Below are 25,579 nucleotides of genomic sequence, written 5' to 3'. Positions count from 1 at the left end.
TTAGTTTGTTAAGCTAATGTGTCCCTCCATTTCTCTCCTCGTACCATAGGTCCCCTTCTCTCTCTCTCTCTCTCTCTCTCTCTCTACACACACACATAGGCTCCGTTAATATGGAGCAGAAAAAAGAAGATTTTAGTGGAGTTATATTACAAATGCATTCCTAGAGGGAAAAAGTTCAAAAGCCAATTTGTTATATTAGCAGTCAATTGAAACTTCCCAAAATTGAAACTTCCCAAAGAGGAAAAGAGGACTAGTATTAGGAAATGGAGCATACCAATACTAAGCCATCTGTCCATATATAAAAGTCCTGTTACACAGCTACACTGACAAATTCTCTCAACTTTTACCAGTTCCATAAAAAGCTTTGTGTTTATTCTACACAACCAAATATATTTTGTTGTTTCTTTACCATTTGTGGGCAGAGTAAAAGCTAGCTTGAATCATTTACCTTTGCACTCAAGAGATGAGTTTGCATGTTTATTTATAGTCTAATCCATCCAATTTAAACTAAAGGCATCTACTCCTCCCACAGTATCATAAATAGGCCACATCTCAAACCTCATAGATCAAGGCAGGTGTATTTCCATACATGAGAATGGCTGACTACAAGCGGAAAAAGTATCGTACTAAAAAATGAAAAGATTAGAAGCCCATAAGTCACATATATAGATGAATCGACTAAACACGTATGACATACCAGTGCCTCAAGCTGTCAAGAATGAGTTCCATGACCACAGGATGATTACAGTTTATCGTGTTTCCTGCAGCCAAGAAAGAAACAAAAGCATTGCTTTAAGAGCACTAGACAAAAAACATCCATTGGACATGTTTAAAAATATGCATCTGAGAGATCTCCTTTCTTATAATAAGCATTGTCAGATGCCACATAGCGCACTATCTTAAACCACAAGTAGTAAAAAACTAAGTAAAAAAAAAGATGACTCTCAACCCAATAAAGATAGTAGTAGACAAATAGCAGCAGGCCCACATAATTACACATTAGCATCAACACTGCAATCGTTAGATATAAATAATTGTCAGTATATTATGTAATACCCTAAATTTTTCTATTTTAAGTTTCGGGACGAAACTTGTTAAGGAGGGTAGATTGTAATACCCATATATTTTGTGATTATAAAGTATAAAATGCAACTCACAGTTTTATAATTTAAATTGTATTTCTTATTTGATAAAATTATATAAAATATATATGTTTCTTTTAGTATCTCTTTTTCTTATCAATTATAAATATCTTTGAACCCTAAAAATTCTTTTTTGTTATTATATAATAAATAGATGTACAGCCGTGTGTTTGGTTTTCATTGTTATTCATATTGATTTTGTTCTTTGCGATTGTTCGTGAAAATCTATCCATAATACTTCCACCAATTTATGCACATAACATCATCATTATATATGATGATCAAATATTTTTTTTTGAATCTTTGCTGAGAAATTATTAGCATGACTCGGATACTTCGACACCACAGCTCACAGTCTTTGGCGACCCTTTCATATTTTTCTAGCCGAAGGTAATCACACTCGTCGTTTTGGAGTTGTTTGCCTACTCATATTATTATATGTAATCACACAAATTTATTTGGAGATGCTTGTATTATTATTACTTCCTCCGTTCTTTTTTTATTGCACCATAGGGGATTTCACGTTTGCCAATGCATTACTTTAGCTATCAATTATATTCAATTATACTTTTGTAAAAATTATAAAAATTTGATATTTAAAAAGTAGAGTTCGATACGAATCTAACTAGATCCCACATGACTATATTTTTCCTAATGTATAAATCACAAATGATGGTCAAAGAAGATTAAGTGAATAGTGTAAAAGTTCTAATAGTGCAATAAAATAAAAACGGAGAAAGTATATGTAATCACACTATTGATCCTTTGGAGTTGCTTAATTATAAAGTGATTGGATTATTATATATATTGTGTAAATTTATTGGAGTTGTTTAGTTATAATTTGTTTATTGATTGTACTCTATATTATTATGTGAAATTTTATGATTGTTATTCATATGATCATGTTTCAAAAACATATGGTTAATTTATGATAATGTATGATTTAATTCTTGTATTCTTTTATTGTATTATATTGATTGATTGTGTTTTTATTTCTAGGGTTTTTCATGTTGATGCTATAGAGAGTATTATTCTTAAGGTTTTAGGGTTATTAATGCAAAGTATAATTTTTGGGTTGTGAGTTAATTATATTTGGGTATTAGTTTAATTGTCCTATAAGAGTTGAGATATACTATGATTGAATCGAGTTTGAATTGTTATATTATTTGGGAACATGTGCCATTGTTGAGATATTATTTATTAATCAATGAATGGTTATTTGATCGATATATGAGATCAAAAGATTGAGAATTATTATTTTGTTCTTGGTTTGAGGCTCGGCGTTATAGACCTTAGTACTTGACATGTTGGTTCATGAGTTAAGAATGAGGTACGATCTTTATTTATAATTTTCTATGGTCCCTTACAGTGGGATTTGACCCATGTTGGTCATCGTTAGAGGTGTTTTCTGGTTATTGGGAGTATTCAACTTTTTATACTTGTTGATTTGTTATTCGAATTACCCATGTCCAAGGCTAGGTATAGAACAAAGAGCACGACACATTTATGGGATAGATGAGCTTATTGAGTAAAAATTCGTATTATTATTCGAGGTTTAGTTGACAAATGTTATTTTCAGAGTATGGAGTTCTTTTACTCTTGAGGTGTATATGTGTAATGTAGTTTTGAACTACATTGTTTAAGTGAGTTAATTATATTAGTTATTCTATTATTCTTTGTAGCCTAATATGTGGTAATTACTCAGCTTTTTGCTGACGTGTGTGTTATTTTGTTTTGCTATTTGTGTTTGCGGCCATTCTTTTTCTTATGGTGGCCCTGCGACGATCTATTTTGGAATTTGTCCTTAATGGTAAGCAGTTAAGATTGTTAAAGCAGGTTAATCAAGTGATCGTATCTAAAGGAGCTTAAGTGTTTCGATTAATATGCTATAACGAGTTTATAAAGCTGTATTAATAGCTCACCTAGATTATTGAGTTGTAATTATTGGGATTTTGTAAGCCTTACACTTGACAGGTTGTCAAGTGGGGCGGTAATACCTCCGATTTAAGTGTATGCATCCGCAATTTTATTCAAAGTTTGATTTATTTTACTTTATTTACTGTTTATTATTAGTTAGTAAATCGGGAGTGTTACATGCACCATTCACCCCATAGTATTTTTTTCCATCAACCTTTTCAGCGGGAGGGTATTTTCTTAAAGCAACTAAATTCAATCAAAAGATTGATTAGAATAGGATTTGTAACACATGAAACTAAGAGAACAGAACAATGAGAAACCAGAATCTAAATTTGGAAAACAAAATCACCAAGGTGAGGATTAAACTGAAACAGCTCTAAACACTCCAGTTTGCTGTAATGATGTCAAAGCAATGCCCTTAGAGCAACCGTGAGATCAAATTACTGAAGAACAAATAAAGCAATAAGACAACATTACTCTAGGGTTTGAAATGTGAATTTACAAGTTTTATTGTAATACACCATTCATAGTGTAGCTTTATGATCTAGTCATGGTAAACAGAGAATTTTCACATTATTCTCAAAAGCATGTTACATAAAAACTAAAAGAAAAAGTGCTGAAATACTTACCACATCCTGAATAATTCATAAATTTGCCATCCTCATCCAGCATGTAATATACCTGAAGACCCGGAATAGACCAACAAGAAAATATAAAGGTTCCAAAAATAATTCAAAAAAGTATGTTTAAACCAAAAATAACAAAGAAGATTTTGATCCAACGTATTATATATACTCCCACAACATACTAATTTGGCATATTCTTTCACATGAACTTCAATATTTTGTTTACAAAGACTACCACAATGTCCTTGATCACTAAAATTCTCTTATCAAACAAATTTCTATTTTTATTTTCAGAGACTCTTATCATTACTACTAATTACCTAAATTTCAACTTCTACCAACTGTGATGTTATTTTGGCGTGACACGGAAAAAAAAAGAGGAATGCCTGATTTATCTATTTTAGCTTCTACACCTATAAAAATCTGGATTTTCATGTTATCTCAAGGAAAAATTATATATATGCTACAAGAAGTTCCATCCCAAACTTTTTTTTTTTATTTTTTTTTATTTTAAAATCTAACTTTCAAGGAGTAGCAATAAGAGAAATAGGGAGGAGAGAGAAGGATAGAGAAAGACTGCACCTTGGAATAATACCTCATTGCTTTTACTTATGTGCAATTAGGGCATGGATTTTAAAAATAAGCCTCCTCACAGCACATCTTAGAGTTAAAGTTTGGTCATGTAGAATAGTTTGGTAAAAGTTTTAAATTTGTACTATTTAGTTAAAAATGAACAGCAAAAGGTCAATTATAAAACAAATCTTAATATAACATACATACATACATAAACAAATAAAAATCTCTGTGCCCTGGGTAAAACATCAAAGACAAACATAGGATAATAGGAGTCTATATCACTCACCTTATTATCTATGCCACGAAAAGAAGTAGTGTAAGGGAATTTATCATCACCCTCATTTGTATGATTATACACAACATCCAAGATGACCTGGGAAAAAAAATATATATATTATCCATGTTATTTTAGACAACTAGTAATATCTTATAAAAAAAAAACCTCATTCCATGTCACTTCATATTTTTTTATCAAAAAAAAATAAATGTGCATTTACTTCTTCAATGCATCCAATATACATGAAATGCTCCAAAAATGTTTGTTGGTTTGAAACCCGAAAAGGTCAATGATCTACTACTTCAAATTTCCCAATATAAGCCTACAATCATCTTTTTTTCCTTTGTTTTTACTATACTTCCAAATTACACCAGATTGTGTATTTTTCTAATATATTTATGTTATAATATGTATTAGAGATTTAGAGATGAGGAGATATAAAGTAGTATTAATTTGAGCATATGAGTAAACATAGTCAAAGGCCACAAACAAAGCAAGGTGGAGACAGGGAGTGCATTATTAAATCCAAACCTATCACATTGATGTAATCTATCAGAGAAGTAAACATTATCAATTTAAAATGAAGTATATCAGTATTGACATCAGACCTCTATTCCAGCATTATGCAAGGCTTTAACCATTTCCTTGAACTCCAGAGAAGCATTAATAGGTCCTCCACCACAACTTGCATAGCGACTCATAGGGGCAAAAAAGTTGATAGTTGAATAGCCCCAGGTATTAATCTTCCATTTTCCAGCACCAAAAAAATTCCAATTATTAGTGTCATTAAAAATATCATTAGCAACAACTATAAAATTGAACATGCAGATAATCTACACATGAAAAGCGCTTTTCCTACAATCTCAGCTGCCAAGCAAGCAAGAACATATAAATCAGAAAAAGATTTTGCAAAAAAACAGCACTAAATGCTTCTACAATCTGGTCAACACCAAAAATGATTGTGAATTTATCCAGTGTTCTTTAAAAAAGGGACATAACATCAAAATGAATGCATAAAAATTTTGTAAGGCCTGCATAAAAGAGAGTTGCCAACACACCATGTGGTCTCTGGGGTTGGAGCGCCTTTGGAACTCCATCTCATCGAACTCAAAGACTGGAAGCAATTCCACAGCATTGATTCCAAGCTCCAAGAGATGAGGAATCTTAATTCAAAAAATAAGGTAACATCAAGCTTTTCTAAAATCTGAATGACAGGAAAATGAAGTATGAAGTATGTTATACAAGATTTCTTTAAGATATTTGAGACCACTACCTTCTCAATAACACCAAGATAGCTTCCCTGTATATCTGCATCAACCCCACTTGACTCATCAGCAGTATATGCACGAACATTCATTTCATATATGACAAGATCATTCTGCAACAAAAATGCAAGAATTAAATCATAGATGTAAGCACAATCAATAAATTTCAGGTCTTCGTAAAAACAGAAAAATAGCTTTTACATGAACAAAAAATGTCGGAGCTAGTATAACTAAGTTTAGATCATTAAGAGATATGTCAATCATCTATAATAATGCACAGAGTATTACAAAGTAATCTTAAAATTGTATTTGTGCCACATGTCGCCCATTTAAGCACTAAAAGCATGCCACATCACCTATTTAGCAAGTAACATGTATTACCTAGGAGTCTAGGACAACCCAAAAAAAAAAGTGCTTATACAAAGGTTTGAACTTAAGACCAACAAGTATTAATTTATGTCTGACTATCTTAGCTATTTATTTATTATGCTTTCTAATGTAGATTTTGTAACACAATAAATTAAACACTTAAATTTTATGGATTTGAAAAATCATGTCCTTTTCCAAATGATGACATATGAATGATATGATAATTTTATTTTTTTTTCCCTGCAAAATAGTCAACAGCTGTTGACATCTTTGGATCATATGGAGTAACTTACAAAACATCGGGCATGGTTTTCTTAATACAAACAACAAAAAACAATATAAAACATAATTACTCAAAAAGATGCACCAATAAATAAGTCAGCCTTTTTTTTAGAGACATCTCTAAGATAATCATCAACAATTCTAAAAAGTCAAAATTGCTCATCTAACTAAACACGTATGCAAAGTAGCAACCCAAGCCACAAACTAGTTATGTTACCAAATCGAGAATAAACTACATAGCCTAAGTTTCTCATGTTCTAAAAATTAGGTAACTAAGCCTTGTAACATGTCTCCATTCAATAGTTTCCTTAAACCAACCATAGTAAGAAAATCACTCTTACCATAACTCCTAAAGGGAAGATCCTACATTCCTACCCTCAACCCTCCAAAAGTCCAAATAAATAAATAAACAAATAAATACAAAGATGAAAATTGTGCCTATACCTCTGGTATGTTTGGATGCACATCATCTTCCCAGTCAAAGGATGGCCCCTCAAAATTGTATGTCCCCAAGAATTTAGAAAGCTTATAGTTTTGATCTCCAAAAAGCCGGCGACCTTCAACAAATTTTGCATAGGGATCAATTAGAACAATGCTACTGTCAAAACGATGCCCTTGTCGCCTATCTTGAGGACCGTCAATGCGGTAACCATAGAGAACACCACTCCTCGGAAGATCCTATGACATAAAGGAATTCAGAAGGAACTAAAAATTATATTTAAAACAAAAAATTAAAGAGACACAAATGCAAGTATTAAATTTATGATTCAATTAAGGTTATAAAAAGTCACATCCTGATGTGGACACAATGATCATTATGCAAGTGCGAGATGAAGTTCAAACTAGAGAAAAAGGAATTCCACTCATCATAGGTTTGCTTTTTCAAACCGCAAGTCTAATTTTTCCCTCTTAAACCACAGGTCAAAACCAATGATGTTCATCTGCAATTTCTTTCATTAACTTACATGATTGAAAATTTTGAGATTTTCATGACGAGCTTTTACATCTGTATCAATAATAGAGAGAAGCTTGAGGTGTTGACAAACTAAATATGCTTCTTGATAAGTAATAGATCAACTAAGTGAATCCTTGTTAAAAAGAGTAACAAGACTATATATAACATGATTGAACATGTTACAAGAGGATCTTAGTCCTTCTAACTCAGAAAATGAAACCACCTGTTAGACTAAAACAAGCTTAACCAAACCCTGTAATTTTTCTTTATAAAGGTCCAGAGGTCCCAACAAGTCAAATTGTATCCGCTTATCCACTCAGGATCATCCCTATCACAAGATTTCCATCTGTAGCAGATGCAGTAATCAAAGAAGGATGAAAGCCTAGTCACATGACTTGTAAAGCAATCTTCTAAGGGTCTTCCTGAGTATAAATAGACATAACAAAAGACACGATAAATCATCCCCCCCCCCCTCCTCTTCCCCCCACTCTATTGTCATCACCATGTGCTTCCATATCAAAATGTAGCATAGACCCTCTCCCCATCTCTATATAGTTGGAATAGACCCATAAGTAGGAAAAGAGTTTACAACCATAGGCAAAGAGCCAAAGACAGAGAGTCCCAACAGAAAATTGGAGACAATTAGAGATTACCTCAATAAAAATATGCCATATATCTCCAGTCTTGTTCAAACTCCGATTCAGCCTTAATTCCACCATCTCTTCATTTCCTGCATCAAAATCCTCCCTAAGAAAAGATTATCATGTTCAGTAACTATCTCATATTCACTACACATAAATTAAAGAGAGATCAAATTGACACAGGGGTCTTCCTACCAAAAAAAAAAAGAAACAACCAAAAATATACAATAATACAATGCTATGTAGTACGAATATAAAAGTGGCAAGCTGAGAAAGGTTCTTTTTCCTTCACATCCTCATAAGGGCCAAAAAGGAAAGAAAAGCTTTCAATTACAGTATATCACAGTACCTCAACCCTTTGGTTTGCAGATTTTAACACAATCAAGGAGGACAGTCAAAAACCATGCTATGTGAGGCACACATAATCAATATAACAATAACAATAAAAGAGATTCATAATCACCAGCCGTTGGGAGGAAGCAATAAGCAAAGAGTTACTGAGCTTGCATGTTGTGAGAAAATTGCAAAATTTATTCCATTCTCCACTTCTGAAGCTCCCAGAGGAAATGCCTGGCCTGGCAGGATTTTAAACGATTTGCTTGTATCCATCATGCTCAAAGCTTCTACCTTTTACAGAAAAAGAATAGGCATGACAACACATTAAGACATCAGTATAGATGAGCTACTTTAGATAAATTTCATGAATATAGCAACAAAAAGATTTCTTCAACATAGAAAAAAACAGAGAACTCATTGAAAGACAGAGAATTCCATGATATAGACTGCTGATATTTTTATCACTCCATAAATATATGTGTGGCGTGTTTACTATGACATGAGCCTTACTCACAAAGTCACAATAAAAGACGACCACCCTTTTGCACACTCCTTAAATACATATATTTATTATGATATGAACCAATATTATTGTACAGATATAGAGTTCTTGGTAGTAACTAGTAAGCAAGATGATTCCGCTAAGAGTCTAAGTTATCCAGCACTAGAAACTTAGCAATTAGCATGACATACAGCAAGACCTATTGTGAGGGAGACCCATTGCAAGGACCAAAGGAAACAACCAAAAAAATTACCAAATTCTTTGAGTTCCATAAACAACTTAGGTAAAACTACTGAAAATGGTTGCCTGCTAAAATTAAAAACTATAACTTGATAAATGGGACAAAAACACTCTTCAGTTTATTGACAGAGTGGAGATACCCAAAAAAAACACTTTCATAAAGGGAAAAAAAGAGTGCCTCTTCCTTAAAAATCTATAACCTTAAATGAAGCATATGTTTGATGAAATAAGATATACCTCAAGCACACACTCTTTGGTACCATGATTAGTGGCGCTCATAGAAACCTGAGTTGTGCACCTCCTTGTCTAACCTATGCCAAAAAAGTAAAGCCGGACTTATAAGGTATGCTGAAGTAGGATATGAACTTGCATGTTCCATACATGTGACAAAAAAAAAAAACCTACCCTTGTCATTTGCTGCTGTAGGTTACCTGATCCTGTACTCGATTGAGATCTGTTCGTAATACACAATAGTTTTTACATAGTTCATCATTTATTCCAATCATTGTAAAATACGTAACCTTAACAAAAGATACTCCAGTATTAAGTGATGTTCAGCAGATGAGATTGACATATCATAAAAGTTTTAACCCGACAAAAGTCAGCATCCTTGCTTTTGTATAATCAAACTCTTTACTCACAAGAAAAAAAGGTAAATAAGACACTGGTGAAGATGTAGAGGAAAAGTAGTACACATAAAGAAGCACCCCTGAATTCTCCAAAATACCAACCCTAAAAAATTTTGCTTTAATCATGTTCATCTAATCATTGTCCTTGACAATTTGAAAGGTTGGAAAGGTAACAAGTCTAACAACAACTAATTTGTATACCTTAAGATCACTGTAAATTTGTTCACTGACAGCCTAATTGATATATAAATGCGTAAGAACTTTCTCCAACAAGAAAAATTCGGAGATGAATTTCTTTTAAAAAACAGGTCATCACCACCCTTTATTGCTTCCTAGCACCTAGAAGAGAACATTAACCTCCAAATTTGTGCTTTTACCACAATGCTATTGACTTCTCCAATATTGTTAGCATATAACAAAATTAGATTACGTGTTGTCACTAAAATTCAAAAATTTGAATGACTAAGACGACTACAACAGTCACTGAGATTCTAGATGCTCAACACCTCAAAGGCCTGTTTGGTAGGTCCATATTGGTAATAATCGATAATAATGACAATGAATTTTTATTAGTTAACCCCAAAGTTTTTTTTTTTTTTTTTTTTTTTCCTACATTTCCATTACCATCAATTACCACTTTAGGAGTGGTATTCAGTAATAATCAAAATCTTGGAATAAAAACCCATTTGAGGACGGAGTTGCATTACCATGGACATAATGTTATAGAATTTGGCATTACCAACATACATTTTTCTACAATATTAGACTTAAAATTCAATGTCATTAGTCCTCATTACCATCATTATTACCACCTACAACAGGTCATAAGAATACTACTTAAGCACTTAAATTTCCAAATGAAATACACCCCATGTCAAAAACATCATAAACCCTAATCATAACTCTTCATCCACCTCCAAAATCCGACTATAATCACATTGCAAATAATCAACACCCGAATAAGCAAATGAATCGACATAGAAATTCCACTGAATATAAAATTAACCCAAACTAAATCTAACATCAAAAAACACAGAGAAAATCAAATCAAATCAAATAAAAACCACTGAAATCATAAAAATGAAATTACATAAAACATTACAATAATAAAATTTACCCAATAGAAGCAGCAGATGGAGGAAACGATGAAGCGGAGGAGAGAGAATTGCAATAAAATTGTGAAACAGAGGAGAGTGGAGGAAGATGAATCGAGTGCAACATTTTGTAATTGAAGGTGGGAAGATGATGAGATTGAAGAATAATGGTAGCATCCATGAATTTTGGAGAAAGTAACTACTATTTATGATAATACTGCTAAAATATGATAGATATTTATTTCATTATTTTGTTATTGATTGATTGATTTAATTGCACGGCGGGTAATTAACGTTTTTCGGAGTTCCAGACTGAAATAGAAGATGGCAAAATGTCCCGTCTTTCCCTGCTTGCCACGTGAACGGTTTACACCTCCCACCTTTTTGTTTTCTCTTCTTTCTAGTGTGTCATCATCCAAGATTCAATGTTTAGATTTGTTACACTGTAGGGAGTTATAATTTCTAACATACATACATCTATCTGAATGTATTCCCTCTATCCCTTTATTTTTGCCGCATTATTTTTTTTGTCAAACTTTATAAACTTTGACCATAAATTACCATTAATATACAAGAGATAATATAGTTTTGGAAATAAAAATATATGCGTTATAAGACGCGGTTTGAAGATCGTGAAAAGTCAAAATGGGGTAATAAAATAGGGACAGAGGGAGTACAAACTTACATATGTTGATGGGTGTAAAATTACATTTTCTTAAACTACATAACTTTTGTAAATATCTATTTCATTGTTAAACTAGGTAAATGGAGAAATTAATTCACAAAATTTTACCACCGATAAGAAAAAAAGAATAAATTGCTACGGTTTAAATTTCATAGCTTAATTCATTTATTTACTTAGGCTAATCGCCTGCTTAAAAAGCGTAATAAAAAGCCTTTTATAAGTATAAAAAAAACAGAGAAGTATATTTTGATGTGAGGTGAGAGTTAGACACATAATACTCCGTAGAAAATACAATTAGTGTTCTCTTCATGTACGTGTTCATATTTTGATAGTTTCTTTAATGGCACAGACAACTCGTTTTTTTTTTTTTTTTTTTTTTTTTTTTTTTTTTTTTTGTAGCTAAGGAAAATTCCCTTGCAAGGAGAACTACTTGCTTAAGGTGAGAATCAAACCCCTCTCACAGGGATGGAAGGAGAGCCTCCAACCAACTAGGGCCCTGTTCTTTTGAGCTTCTGGGCAGAGCAGATTGAAGCAGAGCAGAGCCGAACCGAGCAGAGCAGATTTCCTTATTATTATTATTATCAATAAATATTAATTATTATTATAATTATTAATTATTAATTAATAATAATAATTATTATTATTATTATTATTATAGTTCAATATTAATTATTATTTTAATTATTAAATATTAATTACTTATTATTTATTATTAAATATTAATTTTTAATAATATTATTATTATTATTAAATATTATTTATTTTTTAATTATTATTATTATTATTAAATATTAATTTTTAATAATAATATTATCATTATTAAATATTAATTATTTATTGTTTTTATTATTAAATTTTAATTTATGATAATAATATATTATTATTATAATAATGATTCAATATTAATTATTATTTATTATTAAATATTAATTATTTATTGTTGTTATTATTAAATATTAATTTAATAATATTATTATTATTATAATAATTTAATATTAAGTATTATTTTTAAGCAGAACAGGGCAGAGCAGATTGAAGCAGAGCAGAGCAGATTTCAGCAAAGCAGAGCAGAGCAGCTCTAAAGAACGAGGCCTAGGCTAACCTTAATTCTCAAAACAACTCACTATTTATGTTATAATGATGTACTGCTATATGTATCAGTAAAGATTAATGTTGTTTTCCTTGTATTTTATGCTTCTTGTGCATATTAAAAAGGTTGGTCTGCATCAAGTATTAGAGATTCAAGCTTCACAGAGGTGATCTATGCATTTCCATTGACAACAAACTCTGAAACCATTGACTATACTGATTTTTAAGTATAAATATACTAGGGATTATCAGCTTCGGCCTAAATAAATCATCATGTACAAAAAAAGGGTGTGAATTCTTAGTCCACAGTTCGTGATTTTTTTTTTTTTTAATAAATCTAAACTGACATGGCAACAATAGAGTACTTGATTTTGAAATTGAACTATGCACTAATCTAACAGGATCAGTAATCTAGATCAATTGCAATGGTGACTGAAGATAAATATATTTCCTACTTCAGCAATTTTGCAAAGTATAATATTCATGAATTGTTCACATGATCACATCTATTACAAAGGCAACAAAGCAGCTGATTAGGATACTAATTTTAGACTTTTAGAGCGATTCTGAGCTCTAAATTCTACAACCTTTAATTTTAGATTTCAAAAGATAATGTCTCAAATAAAAAATTCAATTTCAATTGAATCACTCTATATGCTTATTACATAGTATCCTCCTCGAGGTTTCTTTTCTTTTCCCCTAATGGAAGTTGCTCCAAGGCAGGGACGGCACTTACATAAAACCTAGTACATCCCTGGCTATCTACAACCATGATATGTACCTAGAGCACAGCAGGCTTCAACAATAAGCCCTGTTGCCTTCCTATACTACAAGTCTACCAGCAGAAAAAGAAACTCAAATTTTAATTTAGGAAAAAAAAATTATTAAAAAAAATCTCTATTTTAATCCTGAATACTGTCATCATTAGCAACCGAGTCTTATTTTTTTGGGTAAAAAGAATCAGTTTGTAATGCAGTCACACCTTTTACAGCTTACATCAACCACATGTAGGGAGAACAAGCCACCAGGCTTCACCTACAAAATGAAACCATCACAACAATTAACCATATAACTTTAGAGAAGATAATATACAGAACACAGAGCACATATAGCTAACAGAAAGGGGAAAGGGTGAAGAGGAAGAGAAAGCAAAACAATATAGAAAGTCTCGTGAAAAATCTTGGCTTAGATGAGCTCTTATAACCACAAGCGGATAATTCTTCCACGATCTGTGACTATTAAAGGACCACTCTACAAATTTAAAATAACACTTAGTCCACTTTTTGTACCCAATCAACATCAAAGGTTTTGCAATGAGACTATGAGAGTCATCTGATAGCATATACATCTGGTTATAACTTAAAAGTACAAGATTCAAGTACAAAATTCAAACTTATAATATTAATGTACGGAAATTTCGCGACATTTCATGCGGCAGAAATAAATTATGCTTAAATTTTCCCTTCAACCCAATTTCATGAAGTGATGAAAATAGGATAAATTGTAGACAGCAGTCACAAAGGGCATTTCAAAAGAAATTATGGTGATTACGAGTGACTTATGGGACATAACAGCTATTGAATCCAAACAGAGGGAGTAATAACTTCAAGCAGTGCCTAGTAGATACCTTAAGATCACGCAGACAAATAATCGATTGCCCTCCAGGTATCAGGAGAAGAAGAAGAAATAATCAGGGCTGATTTATGATGAGGAAGCAACAACAGTCAGCAATGCGGTTTACTGAAGCTATGATCTTTTAAACAATGACAGAAGTCAAGAGCCATGAATCCTATTTAGCTGCTAGAGCAGAGGTTGCAGATGAGGCCTCTGCAATTAGAGCAATTGGTTGGCGAGCCTGGAGACAAGCACCTATCTCAAAAGGTTCCAGCTCTGCTCCATCAAAGAGGAGACTTACTCCAGGCAGGATCACATCTTTGCTATCAGCATCATCAGATTCAACTTTAGGGACGTTCGTTGAATTTGATTCTTCAATTGGCCTGGTGGCCGCCTCATAAACGGGAGACAAAGCATATGATCTACACATAAAATTCAAACAGGACATCAGGGAACTTTGAGAACCCAATCTGATCATATGTTTCCATGAGCACATACATGATGAACCAAAATCACAAAGCAAAATATAAAGCCCTCAGTAAAAGTTACAATGCTACCCAGGGACAACCTGCAAACCAACAGAAGTGGTAAAACCAGAGTTCATAGAAAGAGAACAGTAACATAAGAGATGTCAACATTGGTTACCTGAGAATGCTCCCATCAAAGCTAAGAACTTCTCTTCTTGAACGCTGCCTTGACGAAAGTTTTTTCCTCTGGTATTCAGTGGCTCCAGCAATGGGAGATGATGGTTCCGCAAGAGGATTCCATCTTCCACTAGCATAGGTCATAAGTTGACGAGACTTATCCTTTGGTTTCTCTTTCTGATATAAAAGCTTTGCAGCAGGACCTGTGGGACTGTACTCTGCACATACATCACGCAACCTTCTTCTTAACCCATGCATTGCTTCATGGTGCTCATCAAAGGACTCTGTCTGAAGCAACTGTGAAGAGATTACTCTTTTGCACATTTTCTTGCACAGTTTTGGACTAAATAGAGGTACACCAAACTCTACACTTAGTGGGACCCATTCATATCTCTCATCATCAGGTGATAACTGATCTGAATCTGTCTCTATGAAAAGTCTTAATAGGCGGATGTAACCAATGGTCCACAAATCAATTTTGTCCACTATCTCACTAATTAGTGACTCCAACCTTGTGCTTTCATCAATGCCTAAACCCAACTCCTCCCCTACATGCACAAGTGAACCATCAGAATTTTTCAACGGCAGCGGGACATCTATTGTAACAATTTTCCCAGACTTATCAAGGTCATACTTGCTGAGAGGCTGCACAAGTACAGCAGAATGTCTAAGAAGTGAATTAAGACAATGCAGAAGAACTGTCCCTTTCACTAAGCTCCCTTCAAATTTTCCCCCCACTCCTCCAATTGTAGATCCATCCCATGACCATATAAGGGCTTTCTCACAGCCTGCCAAGGGTGCAGGAAGTAAACGTAAATATTGGCCCTTCATTAGAACAACAGACAGCGGTCCACTGCCTACCGCTGAATATAGCACTAATTTCATCCAAGGTGTCATGGATGAATGTGAGGGAGGCCCAAAGTGCACAGGGCCTGTTTGCCCAGGCAAAATAGAGGCTGGAGGCAGAGGTACCATGGATAAGACAATATCATAATCTCGGTGGAACAATCTATCTAAAGTTGCAGGTGCAAGAGTGGCCAAACTTTCACAACGAAGAAGATCCAAACGATAACTCCTTTTTCTTCTAGGAGCATCAATTTCCAAGGCTGAAATCTCATTATCCTCCGCGATAGGATCCAACATAGGCTGCTCATAGGAATCATCTACATGGTCTTCACTGACAAGCTTGGTGTCGGCACAGCTGGCTCCAGATAAATATGAAGGGGAATCTCTTTCCAAACATTCTGAATCTTTAATCTTATCCTGAGATTCTATATTGATGAATTTATCACCATTAAGACCACTGGCATTGTGAGTCAAGCTCGTTTCAACTGCTGTAGAGGTATCATTGCTTTGTGAGGATACGGTGTCCACCTTATGACCAATTTCTGTGTCTCCAATACTATCAGAAACTCCTCCAGAAAGAAGACATTCTAGAACACAACGGAGGCTAGATGCATGATTTGCAAATTCCTGCAATTCACCTTCAAATTTGGTTCCTTCTAATGTGCTCAAATCCTTGCAAAGATCTGCAATACTTGCGTGACCCAGCTTACCTGCTTCATAGAGCGTTACAGCATGCGATTTCAAACCTGAAACCAGAAACACAAATGGAAAACATGAATGAGTCAGAAATCATATGCACAGTGCTCCCTTCATTTTCTTTTCTGCCTTCCCCTCATCCCCTGTTGGCCTAAATACCCTGTAATAAGTTATCCTATCAGTAATTTTCCAAGCGTTTTTGTGCCAAAAGAAAAATAGACATATGAAAAGACAAATAAGTAAATGATACAGTTTAAAAGCACAAAAATCGTTTTCTAGAAGTCCTATTCCAATGGAAAGAATGAGTAAACTCAATACTTTCCTACCAAACAGCTCTAGAGTACCAAATACAAAGCTCTATAGGATGGAATTGAAACTGTTCGAAAACTGGAAAGGGAGGCAGAATGACAAAATGAACAGAGACATTTAAACTCAATGTAGAATGGCAAAGTATGGGGAAAAGTAAAACCTGGTGAAACAGACCCCATCATGAGGTATGAAGTAATATTAGCATCAACAATAAATGCAACACGGGCATGATTTGAAGCTGCTCTGCTTTCTGACCCTGAATAGTCCTGTTGAACACTGGCTCCATCCACCGACAAGTTTGCAGAGCCTAAACTAGCCCGAGAACCATCTTCATCATCACTTAGAATAAGAGATCCCTGGACATTAGCATCCTGTAGAATAGATGCTGGATCAATTATTTTCTCTGCCCATCCCAAACGACAAGCGAAGGATGCAGCAGATTGCAACTGCAAGAGGTCAGCCTGTAATGTAGATGCAAGTTCTGCAACAGTTGCATTCTCACTTGAAACAACGAAAACTGCGTAAAGTAACCTACAGGTTGGACATAGATAATAAGGAACTTAATAAATCCAATTTTCATACTAGAGTCAAGAACAAAGTATCTATGTAAAGAATTAACTTGCTTACTCCTCAATAGGATCTTCATAGGACTGCTCCCTATTTGAAACAAAGCCCTCCAGCCTAGAAACTGAAACAGACTATATCAAATGTTTGATGAACAACAAAGTCTGTATCATATTGGTAAGCACTGAGACCTTTCTGATCTCAGATCAAAATATGCGGGTAAAAGAAAGGGGGGAGGGTGAGAATTAATCCCTAACAGCAACAGTGATAGTAAAGGCTTAAATATACCGATAGGTTGGAGAAAAATATGAATTTTAAAGACAGCATAATAGTTCCCCTGCCTGCTACACCCAACCCCCAAAAACACAAAAGACAACCCTCAGAAACACGGGACTTCTAACTAGATGTGGACCACAAAATGATATTATCGACAGTATAATGTGGGGAATAACCTCCTAGCAGGAGATGGATCAGGCATGTACTTATATGATGGCATGGCGCACATGCCACCTCCATGTACAACCCTTTCTCCTGGTTGCAGGGGTTAGGATTGGCAGTCCCTACACTTAGGGTGTGCACAAACATTTAACGTACAAAAGGTAATTAAATGATAACCTGAATATATACGAATATACCTAATTATGTTACCTAGCTAATAAATAATATATGAAACTACATTTGACATCAAAGGCTATCCTTATGAAGATTTACCTTTGAAACGATCATCTGAATATACAGGAACATCAAAATATATTAAACCCCGCCGGTATAAGCCCTTTATTATGTCAGGATTGAAAAGAACATATGAATTGGCTTCCTCCTTGCAAACTTTATCTATCATTGCCATTTCTTCATCTGAAAGTTTCTGAAAGAATTAAAATTAAAAAATTAAACTCACAGAAATCTCCACAACAACAGCATCAACTCAAAATCATGGAATCAATTTCTCGTTAAAAAGAAAAGATAATAGGACATTACCCACTAACTATAAGCAAACAGTAAAAATTTCATGCGCAAGGACCATCAGATTGCTCAAGGAAAGAGGGAAAGAAAACAATAAATTAGATAGTTACCTTAAATTCTTCAAGAGTAAAGTTGACAAGACAAACTCCCCACCAAGGTTCGATAGGAAAATCTGCCGGTTGTGTTGGTAGAAGTTCTTTTGCAATTGACTTGTTAATTTTCCACATGAATTTCTGAATAGCTCCACATCAATGAAGGAAGAAATCAGCAAGCGGTATCAGAAATAAAAAAGATAAGATAAGTGATGTCAATCAAATCTTTGTGACTTTCACGAACCAAGATGCCACTAATTGTTTGAATTTTATTACGTATTTTACATGCACCTTCAGTGGCGGAGCCACCCTTGTGCACGGTGAGTCACGTGACCCAGCAAAAAGAAAGAGTTTTAAATATTAAACATTAAACATTACATTAAATAACAATAAGTGCATAATAGTCTAGTGGTTAAGGCTTCAAAGCTCTTTAAGGAGGTCATGAGTTCGATACCCATGAGCAGCAATTTCATTATATTTTTGTTGTTTTTTTCTTTCTTCATTCTTTCTTTGTTTTTGGTGGAGACATAATATAATTTTGTCAAAGATCATATACTACGTACATATTTTTTTTAAACACGTATTTTTAATTTATTTATAAATTAACTTCATCCCTCAAAGGCTCAAATCCTCATTAATTAACATGCAAATATTATATATACGCAGTATATATTTTTTAACACGTATTCTTAGTTCTCACTAGGTAACTTGTTCAAATTTATTTTTTTATATATTAACTTCATCCCTCAAATCTTACCTTCGTAGTTGTGATTAGATAACTTGTTAAAGCTCATCGTTCTAAATATTTTTGGTAATTTTATCGGTGATTTGTCATTATCCGTCACAAATCTTACTCCTCTCCCACAAGATATTTAATACTTTTGGAGTGACTTTTTTTTTTTATTAGCTTTTAGAATATATATATGCATTAATTATTGATTTGTATGCGGTCGATTGGTGACAGTGAGTCGGTGACCCAGCACCCATGAAATCCTGGATCCGCCATTGTGCACCTTTTGATGATAAATTTTGAGTTTAAAACTTAAATATCAACTAATTCCCATTCTAACAGGATTGAAGAGCTCAGAACGTCCTGCTACCAGCCCTTAATTATTGTTTTGTGGATTATCTTTTTTTTTATTAGTCATTGCAGCAAATAGAGTCTAGAAAGACATTGACTTTACTTTTTTCTCACAGTCGTAGCAGCGATAGTTTGAAAGCTTGACCCCCCAGCAAATTTTAAATGGGTGGATTAGTCTATTGAGAAAATCTCCATAAACAATTGGATTCACTTAAAAGATTTGACCCTCAAGAAATTAGATTTTTATACTCCCCAAATTAAAGTAACTGTGGATTTGTGCCAGACATAAAGAGAAATATTTACGACAGGGTTAATGCATCACTAACTGTAGATAAATCTCATCTGCAGCATACATCTGTTATTCTGTATCATGATGGATACTCCCAAAAATAACACAAAGCATTTAAGAAATACCTTAGATCTGCATTTATTCATGATATCAATGAACTCATTCCTCCCGATTCCAGTGATCCGCAATGCATCCGCTGCACTGAAATTCGGAATGCTATCATAAGGTTGCTCTGCAAGAGTATATTATCAATGATTAAGTCAATTGTAGAAAAGCTATGGTACTATGGGTAAAATAAGCACTATTCAGAATGTAAGTTTTGCAAAAGGTATTGAAATTAAGTGTTGGATGATGCGATTGATTGGGGATAAAGCTAAGTTGTAATAAAATAAATTTGAGAAAAGGGAGAAGGAATAAGGAAAAAACACAAAAATCCCATCAGTTTACACACCTAGAATAAAGAGAGGCAATAACATCTCACTTAGAGCAACTCCAATGGTTGTAGCTAGGGGCTTGCTTGCAATTTTATATATTCCCAAGCTATTAGCTTGACCATTGGAGCTACAAAATGCAATTAGCTTGGCCAATCAAATTAGCTTGTCAAAGCTAATTTGCTTGGAAAACTTGCCAAAATAGATCAAATAAAATGAACTATAAAAAAGTTAATTAAGGAAGTGAGATTCATTTATATAGTAAGCTTATAGCTAGTCATTGGAGCTCAAAATAGCTAAAATGACAATTAGCTTAAAAGCTTATGTGGCATGGCAAGCTAATTTGACAATTAGCTTGCCATTGGAGTTGCTCTTATAAGCCCTTGCCAACAATGTTGTTAAGCTGGAGGAGGACCCTGTTTAACTATCCAAATTAAGCTTATTTGTATAGCAGGAATCAAGTGTTGATTTCTTAGTGGCATTTGACTTTTCTTAGTTTTGTGTATGTAAATAAAACAGTATCTTGAGGGCATCATATTTTTTGACGCAAAACCAATGCATGATACGACATGGCCCCATTATAGAGTATGTTCATTAAATCTGAACAGCCTCCAATGACACATTGGGAATATTGCTCATTCAAGTATTTACAAAACTGCAACATACAATGATATCCAATAATAGAAGCCAGCACAAGTTATGTAGAAAAATGATAGATCAATTACCACTTTTCATAACCTCAAATATTATGTCACAGTAATATCGGAAAGGTGAGACCCTCATCACTCGGCATACATATTCTGAGAGGTGATAAGGAAAAAGCTGCAGAGAAAATAATCAAAGTCAGGTTATTATAGGGTTCAGGTAAAAACTGGATATTCCAAAGGGCATACTAGCAACAAAAATACCCCTTCCTTTCCCTTTCCTCACAAACTCAACCATACCAAAGAACAGACAGAGAGAGAGATCCTTTCCCTCTCCTCACAAACTCAAACATATGAGAGAGAGAGAGAGAGAGAGATGTGTGGCCCCAATTTTGAAACACAACTTTAAAAAATAGGTAAGCTATTCACCAGGAAATATGAACTCCATGAAGTTCCTCCATAGACTCACCAAACACTTTTTACTGTATGAAGTCACCAACGCTATTAGCTATAAGCATAAACTATTTAACTTCAATGTTTTAAGTCAAATTTCTAAGGTGCCCAAATGTATAGCATACTATGCCAGTATGCCATTTATAACATAGGCATGAGAGTTGGAAATATTACAGTTTAGATAAATTGTTCATATTCCTTTTTATTACAATACTGACCTTCCTTACTTTAATCAGATTTTTTTGCTTATACTAAGAAAAAAGAAAGAAAAAGAGTGAGAGTGAAAGAAGTATTAGGCAATTCTTTTGCTTTGGGTATAAGTGTATAACTAACAATTTACTTTTCATCTCTTGTTTAAAAAGCTGTCAGCTTATATTTTGGCTGTTTTGCAGTAAATGTAATTTCCTTGCACAACGCACATTAGGTATTAAATATTTATCTTTTCTTTGTTTCATGATTAAATAGCACTGGTCTATTGGCTGTTAATTAAAGAAAAAAAGGAACACTAAAGCTAATTGATCTAACAAGGTTGGGGGTAAAATAGTTATATGGCTACTATTTCAGTATGTCCGGAACACTCAGTTTGAGTTAATTAGCTTCTGGCAAACTTTATAGAAAAAAGAATAAAATTCAGTACACATAACACACATAATAAAAATAAATTAATTAATTTTTTTTAATTAAAAAAAAAACAAACAAACAAAAAAAAAAAAAACCTACTTTAAACACTTTTTCATAGCACACATATGTTTTAACTTACTAGCACTTCAAAAAAGGAAACCAAAACCAGCCTAATTTAAGTGCTTCATAAGTGTAACATCTACTTTTATTGTGGTGAAAATAACAGGCTGTCTAAACTTTTCCGAAGGATGTTAAGCAAAACAACCTCTCAACAGATACCGGAGTAACATTGCCCATATATCTCTGTACATGGGAGCAGCAAAGAAATTTATGGTTGATGGTATAGTATCAGTTGGTTACTATCATATCTATCAGTCACTATTAAGAGTCGTTTGGGATACCAAATGTAGATATTAAACCATGGAGCTTCAAAGTAATTCCAAAGCCAGAACTCGAAAACTCATTATATTGTTTCCAAAAGGCAAAGCACAAGAACAATCCTACACCTTAAAAGACAGAACAAAACCACAGAAAGACATGGGTACAGAACTGACCGCAAGATTTTTCCGAAGATACCGCATCATCTCCTCGTAGTATTCGCTTTCTTTGATTACTTTGCGAGCAAAACAAGTATTCCATTGCAGCCTCTTTTTTATGCAATGTTCAATCACCCTACTCGCAGAATTGAGAATAAATTCAGTCAGCACTTGGATGAATTCAATTTCACACCCTAAAACTCAATGAACAATAAATATTATATCCTCAATCTTTTTTAGATAAGGAATTTCATAAAGTTACAGAAAAAGACAAGCATGGAACTAACAAAATTAAGAAGAAAAAGAAAAGAATGTAAATCACAACAAATGAGAGGAAACTGCCAAGTGCCAAGAAACTTTAAGACAAAGTAATTTACTTATAAACCTGGTCTCAGAAGATCTCATTGTTTCTTTGCAATCAATTCCACAGAAAACAAAAGGAAAACCGCCACAGCGTTATAAGACAAGCACCTACTCAAACTCAGGCCAAAGCCCTGTAAAACCTCCAAATTTATGGCTAGAAAAAACCATACATCTTCACCATAAAGATACACAACTTACAATGCAATTACAAGTGACCATCCATCCCTTCACTAGAAGACACATGATCCAGAATAGTGGCTTATTGGGCCTCTGAAACCAGACTTTCTTCAGTTTTTACCTTCATCAACAAAACTGACCTTACAAAAAGTTATGAATCACTTTGGAACATTGGCCTCTTAAACAAAGTCAGAAACAGACAAAGTTTCTGGATCAGGTATGTTGGTGAACAGCTGTAAAAAGAATAGATAAAGATGAATCAACCAACCACCCTCTTAATCTATGAACCCGTTGAGGAAATAGGCATAACTATATCCAACATAGCGAGCTCACAAAAACACCCACTAGGATTCCTCCAAAAGTAGAAGATTCATGAAGAATTGTTCATACAGCCACCCAAAATCATTAATGCATCATGAAGTGACAACTCAATAGACACTGAATAATGATAATATGAAATATATATATATATATATAAAGAAGCGACCTAACAAAAGATTATTCCCAAAAAGGAACAAAACCACAATCATATCTTATATTAAAGGGGACAAAATATGAGTTATGCTATTGATAAACTTGAATAGAAAATGAAAACCTGACTTACGAATCCATCGAAGAGCATACCAGTTTTTAATGAGTGCCAACGTAATACATAATCTTGCAAGATTAGCCAAACATCAACATGGTTGTGGATTTTCAAAACTTCATCTTGGACCCAAAGCATGCAAATATTACACTAAATTTTACGCATATTTTTCTCTCTTTGAACACCAAATTCTCAAACTCATACCCAAAAGTATACACTCCATTTGGTCTTTTTACATGACCATCACAATTCCCTAAGGGATATCTCCTTTCTTTATCCTTTATACTTTATAAATTAAATCTTTAAACTCTCTTGGATGAATCTAACTTCCTCATGAACCTAAAAACACTCACATCTCCATCAACTGGTCATTACACCACCCCAAAGATCATGATACAATGCATTCTCAAATGACAAGTTATAACCCAAAAGTAGTTACGTGAAATAGCATGATGACTAGGGGTTTTAATGAGCCTAGCTAGTTCATGAACTGTTTGAGCTCAACTCGAAATTTGCATGAGTTGAGCACAACAAAATCCAGGCTCAAACTCAAGTTCTATTATTGCAAGCTGAACTTTAAAAACAAGCTTGAAAAAGTTCAGGATTCAACTCAAGTTTGAAAATGTTATGATCTGATTTTGATTGATCCAAGCTCGGTCCCAGCAACTCAGCAAGTAGCACCACAGATGACAACCAAAAGAAAACACTAGGCTTTGATAAAGCTATGCAAATACTGAGAAGGCATTTATGGATATTAATATCTAGGTTTTAGTCCTATTAGGAATAACCAAATTACACTTTTGTTTTGTTCTTATTTGTTTAAGTTTTTGTATCACCGTAAGGGTTAAAATCACTCAAATGAATGAGTGCTCCAGCCTATATAACAGTAAGGGTAAAAATCACTCAAATGAATGAGTGCTCCTATTAAAGAATTAACATCAAATAGAAAGGTATGAACGCTTACTTGCATTTGCTTCACTTACAGAATTCTGCCAACAGAATTCTGCCAATAATTTTCCAATTTTAATAACAATTAACTCATAAATATGAAACTAGTAGAAATCACATAGCAGCTAAACTCTTAAACCAATGTATCTTCCCATTCCTAATTGATCAAAGTTATATTCCTGATGCCACAGTCCAGCAACCCACCCCCATCCTTTTCCAATAACAAATAACCCTTGCCTATACAAAATTATGAACCAGCATTATCAATACACGCCACAGCTGAAAGAACTAATACTGCGTATATGATAGATCACCCGTAAAACAGCCTAGATTGCATAATCTCAAGAAGTAAAGGCAGAAAATGTAACCACTCAATAACCGCTATACCTTCAGCATTGCACAGATTCCGGTATAATTTCGACTATTACGATCAAATTTTGAATAATATCATCCAAATGTAGCATTTCCAGCACAAAAGCTTATACAGCATAATTTAAAACTTGCACTGAAAATTACACTCCACTAAACAAAACTACTAAACACCATGAAATCAAAAGAAAATGAAAAATGAAACAAACCTTCTATGCCATTCCTCTTTAGAAGAAAGAGTAGATTGCAACCTCTTAGGCAAATTCTCCCATGGACACTCCTCCCTAATAGCCTTCAAAATCAATTGCTCCTCAACTGTTGTCGGAGCGCGCAACATTTCAAATTCCTCTGAATTCTAAAAACAATCAACCTAAAAAAAAAAAAAATCAAATCACCAAAAATAAATCAAAATCCACAATTTACATGAAAAATCTTACAATCAATGAAATCATAAAAACTCAGATCAAACATCGTAATCAAAAATAAAACTGAAAATGAGTCGACATTACCGGTTACGATCGAATAGTTGATGGATCTAAGCGACGAAATCGGAGTTCTAGGGTTTGAATTCAGCGAGATGCGGAGTAGGAATTGAGAGGAGAGAGAGGGAGAAGAAGAAGGAGGTGATTTCTGGGACGTTGAATAGAGGAAGCTTGGTTTGGTATGACCATGAGGTTCCACGTTGATTTGAAAATGGTCCGTGCCAGAAAGTGTGTTTAGGTCCCGCG

The 25,579-nt window shown here is 33.8% G+C and overlaps 2 protein-coding genes across 3 annotated transcripts in view; both read right to left on the bottom strand.

The window, feature by feature from the left end:
• LOC145586527 (isoamylase 3, chloroplastic-like) overlaps window positions 1-11,120 on the bottom strand; it is a 29,192-nt gene extending 18,072 nt beyond the window's left edge. The window contains exons 1-12 of the mRNA XM_081643377.1: window positions 10,875-11,120; window positions 9,534-9,582; window positions 9,366-9,434; window positions 8,514-8,677; window positions 8,063-8,156; window positions 6,899-7,132; window positions 5,812-5,916; window positions 5,597-5,701; window positions 5,147-5,281; window positions 4,548-4,634; window positions 3,689-3,740; window positions 698-761 (exon numbers count right to left, since the gene is read on the bottom strand). Coding sequence (XP_081499503.1) covers window positions 698-761; window positions 3,689-3,740; window positions 4,548-4,634; window positions 5,147-5,281; window positions 5,597-5,701; window positions 5,812-5,916; window positions 6,899-7,132; window positions 8,063-8,156; window positions 8,514-8,677; window positions 9,366-9,434; window positions 9,534-9,582; window positions 10,875-11,032 — 1,316 coding nt within the window. The 5' untranslated portion in view covers window positions 11,033-11,120. The remainder of the gene's footprint in view (window positions 1-697; window positions 762-3,688; window positions 3,741-4,547; window positions 4,635-5,146; window positions 5,282-5,596; window positions 5,702-5,811; window positions 5,917-6,898; window positions 7,133-8,062; window positions 8,157-8,513; window positions 8,678-9,365; window positions 9,435-9,533; window positions 9,583-10,874) is intronic.
• Window positions 11,121-13,259: 2,139 nt separating this feature from the next.
• On the bottom strand, window positions 13,260-25,579 carry LOC145585337 (uncharacterized). 2 transcript variants are annotated; one of them, XM_081642043.1, is made up of 12 exons: window positions 25,361-25,579; window positions 25,061-25,221; window positions 22,427-22,544; window positions 20,880-20,976; window positions 19,849-19,955; window positions 18,372-18,494; window positions 18,010-18,163; window positions 17,362-17,422; window positions 16,895-17,265; window positions 14,885-16,475; window positions 14,253-14,661; window positions 13,260-13,660 (listed from the first exon to the last, which is right to left on the bottom strand). In XM_081642043.1, the coding sequence occupies exons 2-11, from the start codon at window positions 25,186-25,188 to the stop codon at window positions 14,415-14,417; spliced, it is 2,997 nt and encodes a 998-aa protein (XP_081498169.1). In that variant the 5' UTR covers window positions 25,189-25,221; window positions 25,361-25,579; the 3' UTR covers window positions 13,260-13,660; window positions 14,253-14,414. The 2 variants fall into 2 exon arrangements, with proteins under 2 accessions (XP_081498169.1, XP_081498170.1); XM_081642044.1 differs by lacking the exons at window positions 22,427-22,544; window positions 25,061-25,221; window positions 25,361-25,579 and having other exon boundaries at window positions 18,372-18,502; window positions 20,880-20,895.

The sequence above is a fragment of the Chenopodium album genome, chromosome 16, assembly GCF_948465745.1.
Source record: "Chenopodium album chromosome 16, dcCheAlbu1.1, whole genome shotgun sequence".
In the NCBI taxonomy this organism is placed as follows: domain Eukaryota; kingdom Viridiplantae; phylum Streptophyta; class Magnoliopsida; order Caryophyllales; family Amaranthaceae; genus Chenopodium; species Chenopodium album.
Note: the sequence above shows the minus strand (reverse complement) of the source record. Positions and strands in the feature narration are given on the sequence as shown.

Bases quoted from the DNA above. Each gene is read 5' to 3' on its own strand.
- LOC145585337 (XM_081642043.1), bottom strand. From the start codon at position 25,188: ATGTTGCGCGCTCCGACAACAGTTGAGGAGCAATTGATTTTGAAGGCT. The intron at 18,495-19,848 runs GTATTTCTTAAA...GGAGCTATTCAG, and splicing joins TGAATAAATGCAGATCTAAG to AAATTCATGTGGAAAATTAA. The intron at 16,476-16,894 runs GTTTTACTTTTC...TTCTGGTTTCAG, and splicing joins GATGGGGTCTGTTTCACCAG to GTTTGAAATCGCATGCTGTA.